The sequence below is a fragment of the Plasmodium berghei genome (genome assembly GCF_900002375.2).
Source record: "Plasmodium berghei ANKA genome assembly, chromosome: 5".
In the NCBI taxonomy this organism is placed as follows: domain Eukaryota; phylum Apicomplexa; class Aconoidasida; order Haemosporida; family Plasmodiidae; genus Plasmodium; species Plasmodium berghei.
The window spans coordinates 223,462-242,306 of NC_036163.2; the positions used below are offsets into that span (position 1 = coordinate 223,462).

The following is an 18,845-nucleotide window of genomic DNA, read 5'->3' on the forward strand; positions in this document are numbered from 1 at the left end:
ATTTATTAACTAACGAAATACTAGCATAGATTTAGTGTTATTATTTTATTTTTATATTAGTATTCATGTAATGTAACAACATTAAAAATATAAATAATAATAAAGCTTAAAAAAAATGAACATGCTTGCGGATAATAACCTTCGTTTTTTTCAAAAATAAAATTAGTAAATAAGTTTATCATACTCATTAAAGTGTTCGTTTCATATGTTTAATTATTTTAAACATTGAAATAAATCATGTACAAATGAGAAAATTGAATCAAAGAATTACAAAAAAAATAGAAAAAATCAAAAAGAAAAAAGCAAAATAACAAATTTAAAATAAGTTATAGAAAATAAAAAAGCGGGAAATTGCTTAAAAGGGTAAACAAAAAACAATGAATATTTAAAAATTATTTTCCACTACATATAGCAAAAATAAAAATTGTGATTCTCCTTAATTTTAATAAACCTTTGTAAAATGAACTAATCGTTATTAACAAATCTGCATAAACATTCGAAAATGTTCAAACATGATTGGAAATCCTCAAAATTTAATTTAAAGACAATATATTTTGGTACATTTTTTTTAAAATTTTTTTTTTTTCCTTTTTTAAGTTCATCATTTATTCCTTTATATTCTTCTTCATTCGATTTAGATTTATATTTTAGGGCTTCATTTTGGTTTGTTTTATTTCTTTTGAATAATAAATAAATAGGATAGAACACAATCGTGCTGTGTAATAAAAAATAAAATAAACATTTAATATGTGCAATATGTTTAATACAAACAAATTATATGCAAACACGTTCTATATATATGCTTACCATTTTAAAAGAAAAATAATAAAGGTGATAAAACCGTGACTTTTCGATCCAGTATATCGATTTTCTATGTTAGTTTTATTTTTATTATATTTTTCTTTATTATTTTTTCCATCATTACTTGGGCTTTTAAATAATGGAGAATAAATATTATTATAATTTTTTTCAATTTTAAAAAGGGATTTAAAAAACTTATTCGGATTATAATATACACTTTCCATTATATTCATATTATTTCTAACAGTAATATTAATTGTTATAATATAATTTTGGTCATTATTATTTAAATTTATTATTTCATTTTTTTTTGTAAGCGCTAATTCGGAATTTAAAAAATAAATTATATTTTTATTTTCCTTTAAATCATTTGAAGTTAAACTTTTATTGTAAAAAGAGGAAGTGACACTGTTGTTTTCTTCACATATTGTATTCCCAACTGCAAAAATATTATCAAAAATAAATGAAAGTATATAAGTGGGAAATAAATGAAAGTATATAAGCGGAAAATAAATGAGAGTAGCAAAACAAACTTACCTATATCGGGTACATTTCTAGAAATGTTCTTTCGGAATAAGACGCTTTCTTTTCGATTATAAAAACGATTAATAGTAAAACTATTTGTAACGGTGTGTATAATTACATCAATTTTTTTTAAATCATTTTTTCTGAACAGGAATAATACATTGTTTTCTTGTATATAAAAAAATAGTTCTTTAGTATAAACAAAATAGTTAATTTTATTTTGAGTTTTGATGTCAATGAAATCTTGATAAGTTAAAAAAAATTTAAAAGGCTCATTTAAAGGTATATATTTATTTAAGATTTGATTTATTTTAATGTAACTAATGGTACATATATGATTAATATTATTTGTATTTAAAAAATCAAAACAATTTTTGCTGCTTTGGTAATATACTAACTTAATACATGATCGAAGTATTGTTTGTAAAATATTATTAACAGCTAATAGACATAATAATGAAAATACAATATGCCCAAGCATAAAAATTTTGAATATAGTAAATATAATTAAAAAGAAATTAAATAAAAATGCAAATTTCCGTTTTTTTTTTGTATTTAATTTTAAACTAGCTTTTATCATATTAGTTTCCCTTAATATATCTTTTTTATTTTTTTTTATTTTATATAATATATTATGATAAATCAATCTGAATATATTTATATATAAACTTATATAATAATAAAATAGTTTTGTCAAATTAAAATTATGATATTCTTCAATATTACTAAATACTAGTGGTTTATTTTTTTCATACTTTTTATTTCTTAAAAATATTTTATTTGAATTATTTGTATTTATTTTATCAATTATATTAATTAATGATTGTAATATTAGTGTTACTGAAAATAAAAGTGATAAAATTAGTTTTATAATTAATACATATATTCCTAAACAAAGACGTCGCATTTTTCGAATTAAATAAATAATTTGTTTCCAAAATCCTATTATAAATGATATAAATATTATAAATACATTTTCTTTTTTCTTAGTTTCTGTCTCTTTTTTTTCTTTACTTTTTTTTTTCATTTGGCTAGCTGGAACTTTATTATCAAGTATATATATATTTTTTTTTTTTTTTTCAAAATTTAAATAACTTAAAGATATACTATCACTTTCCATTATTAAATTTTCCAATTCTTTTTTATTCCATTCATTTTTTCTAATATCATTTACTGCAGATTCGATTGAATCATCATCATAATCAGAATATATCATTTTTTTAGTTTCATTTTCTTGTTCAATTTCTAAACTAATACTATTTTTAATACTATTCAAATGTGTATCTTCATATATTGTGTTATTTTCACAAGACTGATTATAATCATTTAGTAAATGCATAATATATTTTTCATTCACCATTATATCTTCATTTTCATCTATTAATGAGCTTTCGTTTGATTTATCAAATATATTAAATATATTTTCATTATTTTGTATTTTTGAAAATAAATTTATATTTCCAGAATTATTACCATAATTGTAATCAGGAAATGAAATATTTCCAATCTCTCCATGAATTTTATAAGACAAAGTATTTCTTTGTGTTAAATTTGATGTTCTTGTTTTTGTTTTTATTTCATTTTGATCAATTTCATATTCTTTATCGTCAATGGAATAACTATCTTTTAATATTGTAAAAAATTCAATAAAAGATTTCTTAACATGTGCAATAAAAGATGTTGGGCTCCCAATTATATTAAAAGAAATTAACAAATTTGATAAATTTACAATAGTTTGATTATAATAAAAATTTAATAAAAAATTAAATAAATTATTTGAACTTGTAAATATATGAATATTTGATAAACTTTTTAAAATAATATTACAATTTGATATATCCCCTAATTTATTATATGCACTTATATATTCTTCATAAAATATATCATTAATATTACTATTATTAAATTCTTTTTTATATTCTGATTTAAAATTTAATAATATATTTATTTTATCTATATATACATATTGTAAATAAACATGTTTGTTTGCTTTTCCTTTTTCACAAGTATAAGATGTGACATTGTTATTTTTTCCAGATTCTTCGTTTTTAATATATGTATTACTATTTCTATATATTTTGTCTTTTATTAATTTATCTTTTCCTTTTTCATTATTTAAATCATTTTTTTTTTTATTATCATCATCTAAAATTAAACAATTCTTTACTTCCCTACATGTTAAATGCATATTATTTATACCATCTTTTTTACCGTCATTTCCATTTATCAAATTAGATGAATAATAATTATCTCGATTTTCATTATTTTTTTTTTTTCCAATATTAACATCATTTTTATCATCATTTAATGTATATGTATACATAGTTGATTCTTCAATTTCATCTTTTTGTATTTTATTTATATTTTTTCCATCATTTTCAAAATTTTTATCATTATAAAAAGTTTTATAAAAATAAAATAAAACTGTAATTGAATTTATATCTGCATTAATTACAACTGGTTTTATGCTTAATAAAAAATATTTAAAGAAAAGTGTTTCAAATTTTTTTATATATTGAAAATTACAAATTATAAATCCTGAATTATCATTAAAATTGTTTGTATTATCAAATCTATAATCATGAAATATAGAATCTTTATCTTTTAAATTTATAATCGAATCTAAAGAAGATGTAATTGAATCTTTGGCTTCATTTTTTCTATATTTGTTTTTTTTTAAAAATAAATTTCTTTTTTTTTCTAATTTGTTCATAAAAATACGAATATTATTTTTTTTTAAATTAATTTCATCATTTGTATATAGTAATGCATAAATGTTAAGATATTTATAAATAGCATAAGATATAATATTTTTTATTTTAACATCAACATTATAATATCCTATATTTTCTATATATTCTTTTTTTACAAATAAATTATTAAGCTCAAAAGATATTAAATAATTTGACGATTCTTGTAATAAGTTTACTCTTATTCCTTTAAATAATAATTGAATATTTGTAAAAAAATTTATTTGAAAATTATTTTTTTTTTTTAAAACATTTCCAACATTGTTATTATCATAATGTGTACGCGAATAAGTTGCATTTTTATTTTGACTTTTTATATTACTATTATGGATATTTTCATATTTATTTAATTCATTTTTTTCGTTGTAATTACTTGTAAATATATTTTCATTTATATTTTGTTCATTATTAATAACATTTTCTTCTTTATCTGAAAAGCATTTTTGCATTATTTCATTAAATTCTATACTTTTACTATTTCTTAAAAATGATGGATAAATTTTTTTTAATCCTTTTAATTTTTTTTCATTATTTTTTAATTTTTTAAATATATAATCACTTAATTTTCTTTTTATTTCCACATTTTTATTTATTACATAATAGCTATTTGGTTCATAACCTTCTACCTGTTCACTAACTTTATCATTATTTTCTATATCTTTATTATTTATAGAATTATATTTCTTAGAATCCTCTAAAGCATCTGTATATATTAAGTTTGCGAATGTTTGATGTGAATTTTTTTTTTTATCACTATAATTATCATATAAAAATTTGTTAATATTTTTTTTTTTTTTTTTCTTTCCTTTTATTGTTTTTTTCATAAATAATGCTTTGAATTTTTTTTCATCAAACTTTTTTGTTTGAATAGAATTGCCATTTTTATTTGTATCATATTCTATAATTGATGTATTAGACATGATTTTTGTATTTTTCATTTTCCTTTCAGTTTGTTTTATTTTTTGCTTCTTCTTTTTGGCTTTCATATAAATAGCATTAAATGGGTTTTTATTAATAATATTAAACTCTTTTAAAAAGTTTTTTTTTTTTTTTTTTAATTTTCTATACCTCACAAATTTTTGTTTAGTTCTTATATCATCATCTCTATTTTTTTTTAATTTAAATTTTCTATAAAAATTTATTTTTACAATTTTTTTATTTTTTTTTTTATTTGATGTGTTAAGTTTTTTTTCCTCGTTTAATTTAATAAAACTTTTATTATTTGAAAAATAATTCAATTGTTTTGTTTCTTTAGTATTTATTTCTTCAAGGCAGAAAACTCTTTTTCCATTTTCAATTTTGGTGAACACATTGATTTTTCTATTATTATTTAAGAAAATACAATTATGTTCTTTAACAATATCTACATTACAGTAAAAAACATAAACACCAGCTTTTTTCAAAATTAAAAAGAATTTAACAACTTTAGGTTTAGATAGGTCGGTCCATCCAAAGATATCTTTATTATGTGGTTTTAACAAATTTATTATTTTTTTTTTTGTTTTTTTTTGATAATATACTAAGCAGTAGTTTGTATTATTATGAATTATTGTATCTGGATTATTATCAATGGAAATATTTATTTCTATACTTGTGTTACTATTTAATGTAATGTTAACTTCTGATATAATATTTTCTTCTTTATAATAATATTTTGTTTTTTTTTCCATATTTTCCATGTATTTCATGACAGATTCATTTGTATTTTGAACAAGTTCATCATTCATATTTATAATAAAATTCTTAACAGATTCAATACTATTTTTTACTGATAATGCAACATCTTTTGTTTCATTTTCTTCATCTACTAAAAGTATTGTTTCATTTTGAGTTTTTATATTTTCAGAATATGGTATTTCATCTACAAGTTTAGTTCTATTATATAAGTCAAATTGTTTAGTATCTACATTTTCAGTTTCATTAATTTCGGAAATTTCATATGAATTACATACTTTTATAAGGGCTTTATGAAATATTTTGGCATTTCCAATTTTCTCTATATCTATAAGACTTGTATAAAACTGATTAAATGATTCTTCTTTTTTTTTAATTGTTTTATCATTTTTATCTATATTTACTAAATATGTTGGATTTTTTGTTTTTTTTGCAATTTTTTTTTTTAAATAATATGCTAAATTTGTAGTATCAGTATATTTATCCATAAATTCATAACTTTCATTTTTAGACAATATATTATATTTATTATTAATATAATCATTTATGTTTGTATATGAAAATTTAAGATAATATTTATTAGCATGTAATGGATGGTAATAATAAGATTCATGTGGTTTTATTTCAAATACATTAAATATTTTATTTGTTATTGAAATGTTTGATTTTTCTGTTATGTCTGTGTCAATTTTAGTTTGTTTTATTTCTTTGGCATTATTTTTTTCAATTTTAGATAAAGTTTTATTATCTTTTTTTATAATTTTAAATTCTTTACATATTTCATGAACATATAATGTGTGATTTGTATTATTTATAATGGTATATCTATTATTTATTGTAATTATTTTTGTATTATATATATTACCATATATAGTAATATTTAAAGATAAAAATAAATATTCTTTTTTTTTATTATTTTTACATGCTAATATAATTTTTTTATTTAAACAAACTTCGTTTATTTTTAACTTTTTCGAAACAAACAATTTATTATTATGCAATATTTTTAAAACAACTTTTGTAGTTTCTAATTCTCCAAATAGCATACATGAATTATTTTTTACTTTTTGAAAATTACTATTTGATTGTATAATAATATCATTATCTAAATTATTTTGAAAATAAAAATAGGAATATAATAATAATTGTAAAACATTGCTGTCTATTATTTTTTTAAAACTATTTACATTATTTGTGCAAATAAAATCTGTTTTTTTACGAAGTATAATATTAAGAAAAAAGAAACGAGGTATATTCATACATAATTTTTCATAATTTTTTGGCGACAAATATACACATTTTTTTGAACAACTTGAATAATATGCTGGTATAGTGTTACTTATAGTTGTTTTTCTTCGAAATAAATTAAATTTAAATTTTTTTTTTTTATATATTATATCATTTTTTTTATCATAAATACATCCTATATGCATTTTAATTTGAATATATTTACTGTTTGTATTATTTAATTGATGAATTGATATTTTTTTTGAAAAAAAATGAAAAATATAATTTATTTCGTTATTTTCTACATTACTAGTTGAATTTCCATTTATTTGATAAAAAAATTTAATATAATTTGGTATATTATCTAAATATTTTATACTTTTTGATAAAATTGTTTCTTTTTTTATTTTTTTTATTTTTTTCTGTATATTATTTACACTATATTTTTGATAATATCCAATTGAAATATCATTAAACATAAGATTGTGAATTTCAAAAATGTAATCAATTAATATTCCAAATGTGTAAATTTTATTTATTTCTAAATTTTTTTGTTCACAAATTAATGTATTACTAAAATGACTTTGTTTTTTGGCAGAAAATTTTATTTTTTTTAAATTATCATTTTGTTTATTTCCACTTTCGTATAATACATCTTTGTTATTTGAAATTTTCTTTTCTTTTTTTTCTTCTATAATATTGTTTTGAATTTCAACAAAACTACTGCTTTCGTTACTTTCAACATTTATTATATGATCACTTTGTGGATTATCTACAACTGTACTATTTTTATTTCCATTGCTTTGTTCATTTATTTTGTCATTATCATTGTCATTATCGTTATCGTTATAATCTTTAGATGAACTTTCATAGTAATATTTAATCATTCGGTGCAAATTTGATCCTTTTCTATTTCTATGAATATTACCTAAATATCGTTCATTTGTTTTTATAGTATCTATATTTAGCAATATATTATTTTTTGCACTATTAAACTGATTTTTATTTTTTTTTTCATATAATGTCATAAATTTCATTAAATAATTTGAATCTTGAATTTGTTTTAATTCACTACTATGTTTTTTTTCATAGCAATCTATTTGTTTATTATAATTTACACATTCTTCACGATTTTCATTATTAATAATAGGACTATTGTTTATAGAATTATTTAATATGCTTTTATGTTTATATTTAAAAATATCACTTTCATTTTTATATTTTCCATTGCCATATTTGGTATCTGGATCATAACAAATAACTTTTATTGTCTTTAATTTTAATGTTTGTGAAAATAAATTATATTTTTGAAAATCATAAGAATGTCTATATATGATTTCCCTTATACTTGAATTGCTAAATAATTTTTTTGCTCCATTTTTTTTTAAAAAATTAAAGATATCTAAATAGCATTTGCTGTTACTATAATATTTATTTATATAATAATTATAAACATCTTTTTTTACAATATATATATTATTTATATTTTTTATACTATTATTAATATTTTTGTCATTAATATATATTTTAAGTTTTTTCAAAATTTTATTTAATTTATATTTACAAGATTCTTTAATTTGATGTAAATTTATTTTATCCTCTATTTCGAGCACTTGTGTATTTTTTAATAAACTATTCTTTTTTTTATTTTGATAAAATATTTCTGTATTTAGAAAATTATAATTAGAATTTATAGGAATAATATTATGTACATGCTCTCCTGAAAAGTTATCAACAAATAGACAACTATTATATGTTTCGCTATTATTTAAGCTGTTTTTTTTATTATTTTTCAAATTATCATATCCCTTTTCATAACATATAAAACTGTTAGTATACCCATCATTATCTATTTCATTTTGTTTGAATAAACCATGTTCACAATCGATATAATGGTTTTTATTATACTTACTTAAAGTAGCGTTAATATCTGAATAGGTTCCATTATATTTTTTTGAATAATTTGTCTTAATTAAATTAGTATTTATAAAATCTGCATCTACTTTTTCTATAAAATCGTTTTTTTTTTTCATATAATCATATATTACTAAAAGTGGTATAAAAGATATAATTGGGAAATAATATTTTTCGTTTGATTTCAAAACAGTTTTTGCACCTTTTAAAGAATGCTTTTTTTTGTTTAAATTATTATTTGAGTTATATATAAATATTTCATTGAAAAGTAAAAAATAATAAATAATAGGATGGTATAATATAACAAAATTTGTATTTGTAATATTGTGAATAAATAAATTTGAAGAAAAATAAATAGTAACAACTCCTTTATCATCAATATTAGTTTGAATATATAATTTTATAAATGTTTTAAAAACTTTATTTTTAACACTATATTCATTATACATATCATAATTGTTATCATATTTTTTTATAATAATTTTTTCTTTTTCATCATTTTTTTTTAAATCATATATAATTGGCAAAAATCGAATATCACATGCATTTTTATTTCTTTCAATATCTACTATTTCATATATATAATTAAATAATTTAATAATAATAGCAAGTTCACAAACTTTTCCATTTTCATCTTTTAATAACCCCCCATGACCATTATTAGGTAATTCATAAAAAATAAATTTATTTTTATTTCCATAATTTTTTGTATTATCATTTCCATTTTTTTTTTCATTACGATTTTGAACTTTACTTCTAAGGGATTGTTTAAATCTTAAATTTATTGTTAATCCAGTAAAATTATAAATTTTGGAAATTATATTATTATCATATAGGATATCTTTAAATTCGATAACACTTTTAGGATTATTTTGATTTTTTATAATAAAAAAATTATTATAAAAATTTAATAATTTCGAATTCATTTGTTGTTCTTTTCTTCTTATTTCTGCATCTATATCATCATATCCTGCTTCAATATAAGTTTTATATTTTTCTAATAATAATGTAGTATAATTTATAATTAAATCTTTTATTTTGTTTGTATATAATATATTAATATATGATGTTTCGATGTTAAAATTAAGCATATTCATTTTATTTTTACTGTTTTCAAAAGATAAAAGTATTTCAAACTTTTCTATTAAATTGTCATATAAAATTTTATAGTTATCATATGCATCTATGTTAAGATGAAAATTTATAAAACCCCTTATATTGTGTTTTTTTTGAAAAAATATTTTAATATCAAACATGTTAATATTTATAAGCGCCATGTTTAAGTTGCTATTTCCTTCATATAAGCTTAAATGAAAATCATCTAAAAAATATTCGAACAATATATCATTTGCTTCATTATATAAATAGTTAAGTATATCTTTAATTACATTGCTATTTTCACAATGTTCTTTCAAATTGTTATAATTATTTTGACAATATTTTTCATCTTTGGAACAGTTATTAATATTATTTTGTATTTTATTTATGCAATTTATAAAATAATTAAAATTATTGTAGCAAATTATCAAATTTTTTATTATTTCAATTGAAAATTTTATTATTATAGGATCATTATAAAATCGGACTATTCTTTTTATAGAATTTTTTATATTAGAATCTTTTTCTTCATCAAATATATTACTAGACATTGCACTTAAGTATGTATTTAACGAATTCATTTTTTGACAATTATTAGTATCCATATTTATATCTCCATAGTTACTACTGTCTTCATCGATTTCTAAACTTTCAATGTTTTCTTTTCTTTTTGCATTCAATTGAAATCTAAAATCGTTTAAAATTGTTTCACTGTTTTTATCTTTACAATTAAAATTCAGTATACAAATTTTCCACCTTCGACTTTTTTTATGTTTGTACATTTGAATTGATGGCATAACTAGCTTGCTCCCGAAATTTCGAACCTGTGCATTCTTGAGGTTTTCGTCGTTTTCTGTGTTGAAACGCACAAAAAAATAAAAATAAAATAAACAAACATGCGAAAAGATAAAAAACATGAACAAGACATGTGAAAAGATAAAAAAACATGAAAAAAACATGCGAACAAGGTGAGAAAAACCTGCACAGGTAGCGTGTGCGTGCAGATAAATAGGCGAAAACTTACCATTGATAGATTTGTATGAACAGGAGAAATGAAATTGCATAATAGGTAAAAAAGAGGTGTATAAATTATTTTTTGCATTTTCATAATAAGTGTATTCATATATAGATAGTTTGTAAATTGGAATATATATTTTATTATTTTGTAAAAAGAGTGTGTAATTATATTTAGGAGTGTTTGTATCTGATTTTTCATTAATACTATTGTGTGAATATGCAGCAAAATCTGAAATTTTTTTTATTTTTTCATATTTTAAATTTAATTTAGTAAACCATTTATATAAATTTATAAAATAAGTATAATCAATAATAACTTCAAAATTAACTAAATGAAATGCTATATTTTTTATATCATCATTTTCTTTATGTTTTATTATTTCTATTTCTTCATATTCTTCATCTCTATACTCATATTCCAAACTTTCTCCATTTTTTAGTTCTATTTCATTTGAATAGGCATGTAGGCTTATTGATTCATCTATAGAAAGAACACGCATTTCTAAATTTATCCTGTTATTTTCTGCACCGTTTTCGATATCTTCAGGTGCATTATCTCTATTTTTTTCAACTTGATCAATTTTATCATTTTCTTTAATTTCTAACGAACTATATTTATTAAAATCACCTTTATTATTATCTAAATATTTTCCTTTTTTTAAATTTCGAACAGTAGATACATCCAATTCGGATTTCCTTTTTTTCTCTAAAAGCATTGAGTTTTCCTTTTTCTGAGATTCATATTCTTTCTTACATTCCTTCTGAATATCCTTTTCTTTATTTTTGCTTGCATCTATTTCTTTATTTTCGCCTCCATTCTGATGATTCAGAATTTCGTCAGATCGTTCATTTACTTCGCCAGTTAGTTCACTCGAATTTTTTGTATTTTGTATTGATAAAAATTTATCAGTTTCATCCGTAAAATAACTAACTTCATTGCTATTTTCAACCAAGTTTATATCTTCTACAGATTCATTAGAGCATCTTTCATTCTTAACATTGATATCATTGTTTGTGTTAACATTTTTAACAGAATTTGTAAGGTTATCTATATTAATTTTTCCATTTTCAATGGTTTGTGAACTTTTTTCAATAATACTATTGCTTATTTCAGTACTTATATTTGGAATATTTATACTATTGTTTATGGGTTCAATGCTTATATTTGGAGTATCTACAGGAATTATTCCAATTTCTACACTGCTAATTCCTACATCTATACTACTTGGACATATTTCGAGAGTATCATCAGAATTAACTTTTTTTTTCTCATAGCCATTGAAAGTAAAGTAATCCACATTTAAGGTATTATAATAATTTGTATGAATAAAATCTATACTTTTTTTATTAAATCTTTTGTTTATATTGTCAAAATGAATTTTTTTAGGATTGCCAGAAATATTTATAGAAGTACTATTATATAATTCTTGATAACCATTCATTTTTTTATTATGTTCTTCATTTTCTATTTCATTATCTGATATAACATTTTTATAATTAGCACTATAAGTATCAATATTTGTTAATCTTTTATTAAATTTATCAATTTTTGGATTTTTACAATCATATGAAAATATGAAATCACCATTTTTAGCTAATTTTAATATACTATTATATAAATATATTCCATTATAACTACTATTTTTTTTATCATATAATTTAGAATCGATTTTATTTGTTTTATTGTGTTGATATTTATTTTCAAAACCAGTGATCGAATTAATACTATAATATTTTTCATTATTAAAACAACGATTAGTATTAAAATTATGCTCATTCTGAATATCAAAATTATTTTCACAAATACTAGCATCATTTCTGTTAATATTTGAATTATCTATGTATGATAAACAATTAAGAACATTGAATTTTTTTAAATTTAAAACGAACTTTGAAATATGATCATCATTAAACATATATATTAAAACATCATAAATGTGTATAGATACCATACGTTTATTTTTTTTATAATTATTAAAATATATTTTTATTTTACTTAAAAATGTGATAAATTCATGTTTATTACTATTTGATATTTCATTATTCATATTTCTATCATTTTTACTATTATATGATTTTCCATAATTATTTTTTTTTTTTTTTTCTTTTTTCTTTATATTTTTTTGAGTTTTTTGAATCTTTATAGAATCTTTTTTTACGCTTATATCATTTTCTGTATTAATACAAACAGTAGTATTATTTTCATCATATTTTTCAATATCAATTATGTCAGTATTTTCTACATCTGAATCATTTATATTTAATTCTGTATTGTTATTTGAATTTTCTTGAATATTATCAGGGTTTTCTATAGTTGAAATATAAATTTTATTTATATTATTTGCTTCTTCATTTTTATTTCCACAAACTTTTGAACATTCATTCGTTTCAATTTCTTTATCTATGATGTTTGAATCAATTACTTCGGTAATATTATTTTCTCCATTTTCAATTGATGATTCTTTATTACTAGTTTTTTTATGAACATATTTATTTTCAATTTCACTTTTATTATTAATCAAAGCATTGTCTAATAATATCTGCAATGTTTTATAACTTCTAAAATCAATTGTATTTAAATTTAAATAATCTGAGTTGTTTCTATTATATAACTGTTCATATATTTTGTCAACATAAAATTTATAGTGATAATAAAAAAAAATTAATTTAAAAATATGTTTATCATCAAAGTTAAAATATAAGTATTGTTTATAATTTGTATGAATAAAAGTCATTCTTTTTTCATTTCCATCTTTAAAATTATATATGATTGTATCTAAAGATATTTTCAATGGTTTTAAAATATATTTTTTATTTTTTGAATTTTCTTCTAATAATACTTTTTGAATTTTTTCATTACTTTTATTTTTCATAAAAAAAATGGATAAATTAAAACATGATCTTTTTTGTTGAACTGCTGTAATCATAGTTTCCGTTTCTTCTTTTTCTGAACAAGTAACATTAGTATTATCATCACTATTAATATTATTTCCATCTTTATTAACAACATATATTTTTTTTTTTTTTTGATAATTATATGAATTTGTAGACTCACTTTCACTATTTATATATACTTTTCTTTTCGTTTTTTTACATCTATTTTTTTTTTTTTTTTCATTAATTTCTTCACTATCATAATCGTATATATAACCATTAATGTGACTACTACTATTTGGAATATAATTATTATCATTATAATTTATACTATATATTTTAGATTTATATGAGGAACTACTTAAACATTCATATTTATTTTTCTCTATATTATTAGATGTAGTAATATATGTATTTTTAATTTCATTTGATGAACCTATATTATTTAATTCAGGGTTTTTGTTTTTATTTCGATTATATTTGTGTTCAAATATTTTAGATTTTTCTATATTTTTTAAATCATTAACTCTTAAAAAGTCTTGATAATATTTTTTGTATTTCATCTTTATTTTCTGATTATCATCACATATATCATTATATGAACTTAACATTTTATGATAATATGAATTAGATACAGATGTATTTTCCCTTTTGGAATCATTATAATATATATTTGAATATGAATTATTCAATAATAATTTTGATTCATTTTCATTTATTACTTTGGTTATACTTTTCTTATCATCATTGATATTATTTGTCAATTTGTTACGATTGTTTATGTAGCTAGTTTCTGAATTAGAACCATTTATTATTGAATCGTTAGAACCCGATAAAATATTATTATTTGGTGTAGAACCCGTAATGATCGAGTTGCTTGCATCTAATCCAGATGCATTTTCTTGATTTTCATTTTCAAGCTTGTTATTATTAGTATTATTATCATTTATCATAGTTAATTTCTCTAAATAAGCTTGAATATTGGTTTTTGTAAAAAAAAATGAATTTAAAGATATGTTTTGTATCCTTGCTAATAATGAATATTTTTTATTTATAATTAAATTTATATAAATATTGTTCATAAATTGAATATTAATATCTGCAAAATCTTTTTCAGATGATATATATAATTCTCTACAATATTTTTTTCCTAATAAATAATAATAATATAAACTTTGATATGTTTTTATTTTTTTTTCAAAATCAAGACATTTAAAATCGTAATTTATATTCATGATATTATATATTTCTTTAACACTTAATGTAATTAATATATTTCGATTGCATCTAAAGTAAATTTTATTTTGAGATGTATCAAACTTGTTATAAATAAAAAATGATATAGCATGTTCATTTTCTTTATTTGAATTCTTAATTTCATTAGAATTCATTTTGTTATCATCTTTTGATTTGTTATTTATTTTATTATCATTAAATTTGTTTTTTTCAATTTCCTTATTTTTATCTTGGCGATTTTTCATATTATTTTTATTATAAATACTTTTTTCACTTTTGGAATCAATAATAGATGTAGAACCACCACCATCTTTATTTAACCCTCTTTCGTTACTACTGTTACTAACATTTGTGATTGTATCATTTCGATTTATCACCCCTTGTGAAATACTATTACACACATATGGGTTGAATAAATAATTTATGCTTTTTCTTCGACCTTTTTTATTAAATGATTCTCTTTTTTTTACTTTTCGATTAACAGCTTCAATTGAATTTGTTTTAAAAAGGCTCAAAAGAGGATATTTTTTGTTTTTGTATAAAAATAAAATGTTAATATCATTTAATAATATAAAATAAGCAAAATCATTATTAATATAATTTTTTAATATTAGTTCAAAGTTACTCATATTTGTTTGTATTATTTTATTTGTTTTTTCATGACTATAAAGATTAAGATTTGCTTTTTTTAATAGTAATTTAAAATTAAGTACAACAGGCATTTTTTCAGATGATTTTGATTGCATATTTCGTACATTATGTAAATTTTCATCATTTTTTTCTTTTTGAATAATCGTGTTTTTTTCTTGTTCATTTTCGTTTTTTTTTATTTTATCATTGGAATCTAATTCATTACTTACATCTAAATTAGATGCACTATTTTTTGAAGAAAATGTATCATTCTTCATATTATTATCATCATTTTGAGGGGTAATAGTAGTTTTATTATTTATGGAATTATTACTTTCTTTTAAAATATTATTAACATGCTTCCTTAGACTATATATAATATGAAAACTATGAGTGTATTCAAAATTTTCAATAAAATCTTTATCATATTTTTCTTTTTTCCTTTTTTTTAATAATTCTTTTTTATACATTAAAATTTCTTTTACTTCAGGTATATTCAACCATTCCTCTAAATATAATCCATTAACAAAACAACTATAGATTAAATAAAAATTTACAATATCAAATATATAACATAATTGATTAAATGATAGATTTACATTAAAGTTTTCAATATGTACAATAAATGTAATATATTCATTTTCTTTAAAATTTATATTTTCTTCTAATATATTAAATTTTTCTATATTCGACAATTTATTTTCCTTAGAATTGAAATATAAACTGGTTTCATTTCCATATAAATTTTTATAATTGCTCATTTTTTTTTTACAACTTTCACAAATATTATTATTTTTATTATTATCTATTTGATTTTCGTCTTTTTTTATAGGAATATTATTGTTAGTGTTTGAATTCATCAGTTCTTTTACAGATTCATCATGTTTTGATTTTTCTAAATCAATTTTTTTCTCATTTATGCATATTGCACATTCTTCATTGTTTAATTTATTATTATTATCGTCATTAAAATTAATATTTTTATTTAAAATTTTTTCAAATATTCCTTTTTCTTTTTTTATTTCTTTACATTGATATAGATATTTATCACAATGTGAACATACTAAATCGAAATTATTTTTTTTTTTAAAAATATATTTTGAATTATGATGCATATATTGTGAAGAATTTTCTAGAGACAATATTGTAGACAATACAATAATTGGTATTTCTGAAATAATATATTTTTTTTTATGTAAATTATTTGTAATATCTTTTATTTTATTATATATTTCATCTACGTTTTTATTTTTTTTATTATTTTTTTTTCGTTTTTCTTCCTTTTTTATTATTTTATTTATCAAATATTTCGATTTTTCATCATCCATATAAATTATAATATCAGTAAATGAAAAATCTTTGTATATTTTAAATGAATGATTCTGATTTTTAAAGCTAGTTATTCTTTTTATAAAAAATCCTAAAATATAATTTTTTTTTTCAGATCCCTCTAATATTATTTCTACATTTTCTATATCAATAGATATATTATTATACAATTCATATAATAATGAATTTATTCCTTTATTTATTTTCTGATTTAAATTAGATCCGCTACTATTGTTTTCTTCGATTTTTAAATTATTTTTTTTCGCAATTTTTATTCCATTTATTTCTTCTACTATGTTAAAATCATTGAAGTTTTTTTCTTTTACAACAATGATTACATCTTTGATAGTTATCGTCGCTTTTTGAAACAAGTACAGGAGAGGAATCTGAGCCAAAAGAAGCAGATGTAAAGAAACGGGTATAAACAGATGTAAAGAAGCAGATGTGTGGTTCCATGTTACATTTTGTGTTTTCCAGTTTGTCTATTTTTTATAAATACCTGAAGATCGAGAGAGCGGATATATCCATATTTGATAGTATAGGGGAGGTAAAGAATGTCAAAAAACTTTTTGTTGATTTTAACATTTTGTAGATGTACCTTTCCTCTAATTAGTGATGTCTGTAATTGTTTTTCTTCGATATTTTCAAAAAAAGACGACAATAAAAAATTAACAATATTCTTGGATAACCCCTTTATCATTATTCACAAATCTCGTTACATATTATATTGAGTAAGAAATCAAACTAAAAATAATAATTTATTATTTTTTTACATTTATACATGCATATATATATATATATATATATATATATATATATACTAACTTCAAAAAAGGAAAAATGGACAAATTGTTTACGGCACATTTATCTTTTTATCATTATTATTTTCGACAAAAAAAAAGAAAGAGGGAACAAGGGTATGCAAAATAAAACAATAAGTAGAAATAGATGAAATATTAAAAGAATCAAAATATATTAAAAAAATTAAAATACATAATTAAAAAAAAAATTAACATAAAAAGTTAAAATAAAATACAATATACAATAATACATTATAAATAATTTATGACTATGCATATATACACATAATACAAAAAACGAATGGAAATAAAAATTGAAGTTGAGCATTATATGCTTTTTCTTCATGAATAATGATTAAACGCAATATACACTATATAAATGTTTTTATTATATATATAAGGAAATATCTATATATAGAAGTATAGAGAATTCCTTTAAAGCAAATATGTAAACAAACAGTTTTTATAGTCAAAATTATTAAATCATAAAACTTATATTAAAAATATATTAAAACAAAATTGTTCTAAATGTTGTTGAAAAATCAGCATAATAAAATATAAATTTTATATCAATACAAATATAAATAGGGGATATATATGTTAGTATATATTAAATATAGAACATATAGTAATATGCATATAAATGATATATCATATATATAGCGCACATATATTATTCACATTTGTATGTTATTAGGAATATCTACAAAATTATTCCTTTTATTTAAAATTTTTTAATATATTTATTTTCTATAAAATCTATATGAAAAATTCTAAATAAAAAAAAAAAAATTTTTCCATTTTTACATTAAAAAAAAATTAAATAATATATATTATTATAAATAATTGCATGTGTTAAAACAATAGAATACCGAAATAATTTTGTATATTACTAAAAAGTTATTCCATTATTAATCATATATATATATATATATAAAATCAATGGTAAATTACCGACGGCAAAATAATC

At 19.0% G+C, this 18,845-nt stretch overlaps 1 protein-coding gene across 1 annotated transcript; it reads right to left on the reverse strand.

Annotated features, from left to right (window-relative positions):
- Positions 1-465: 465 nt before the first annotated feature.
- Positions 466-17,775, reverse strand: PBANKA_0505900 (conserved Plasmodium protein, unknown function; the record flags this gene model as incomplete). The annotated part of the gene is made up of 5 exons (XM_034568297.1): positions 466-715; positions 808-1,240; positions 1,339-10,842; positions 11,014-17,461; positions 17,575-17,775. The coding sequence occupies 5 exons, from the start codon at positions 17,773-17,775 to the stop codon at positions 466-468; spliced, it is 16,836 nt and encodes a 5,611-aa protein (XP_034420300.1).
- Between the last annotated feature and the right edge of the window lie 1,070 nt (positions 17,776-18,845).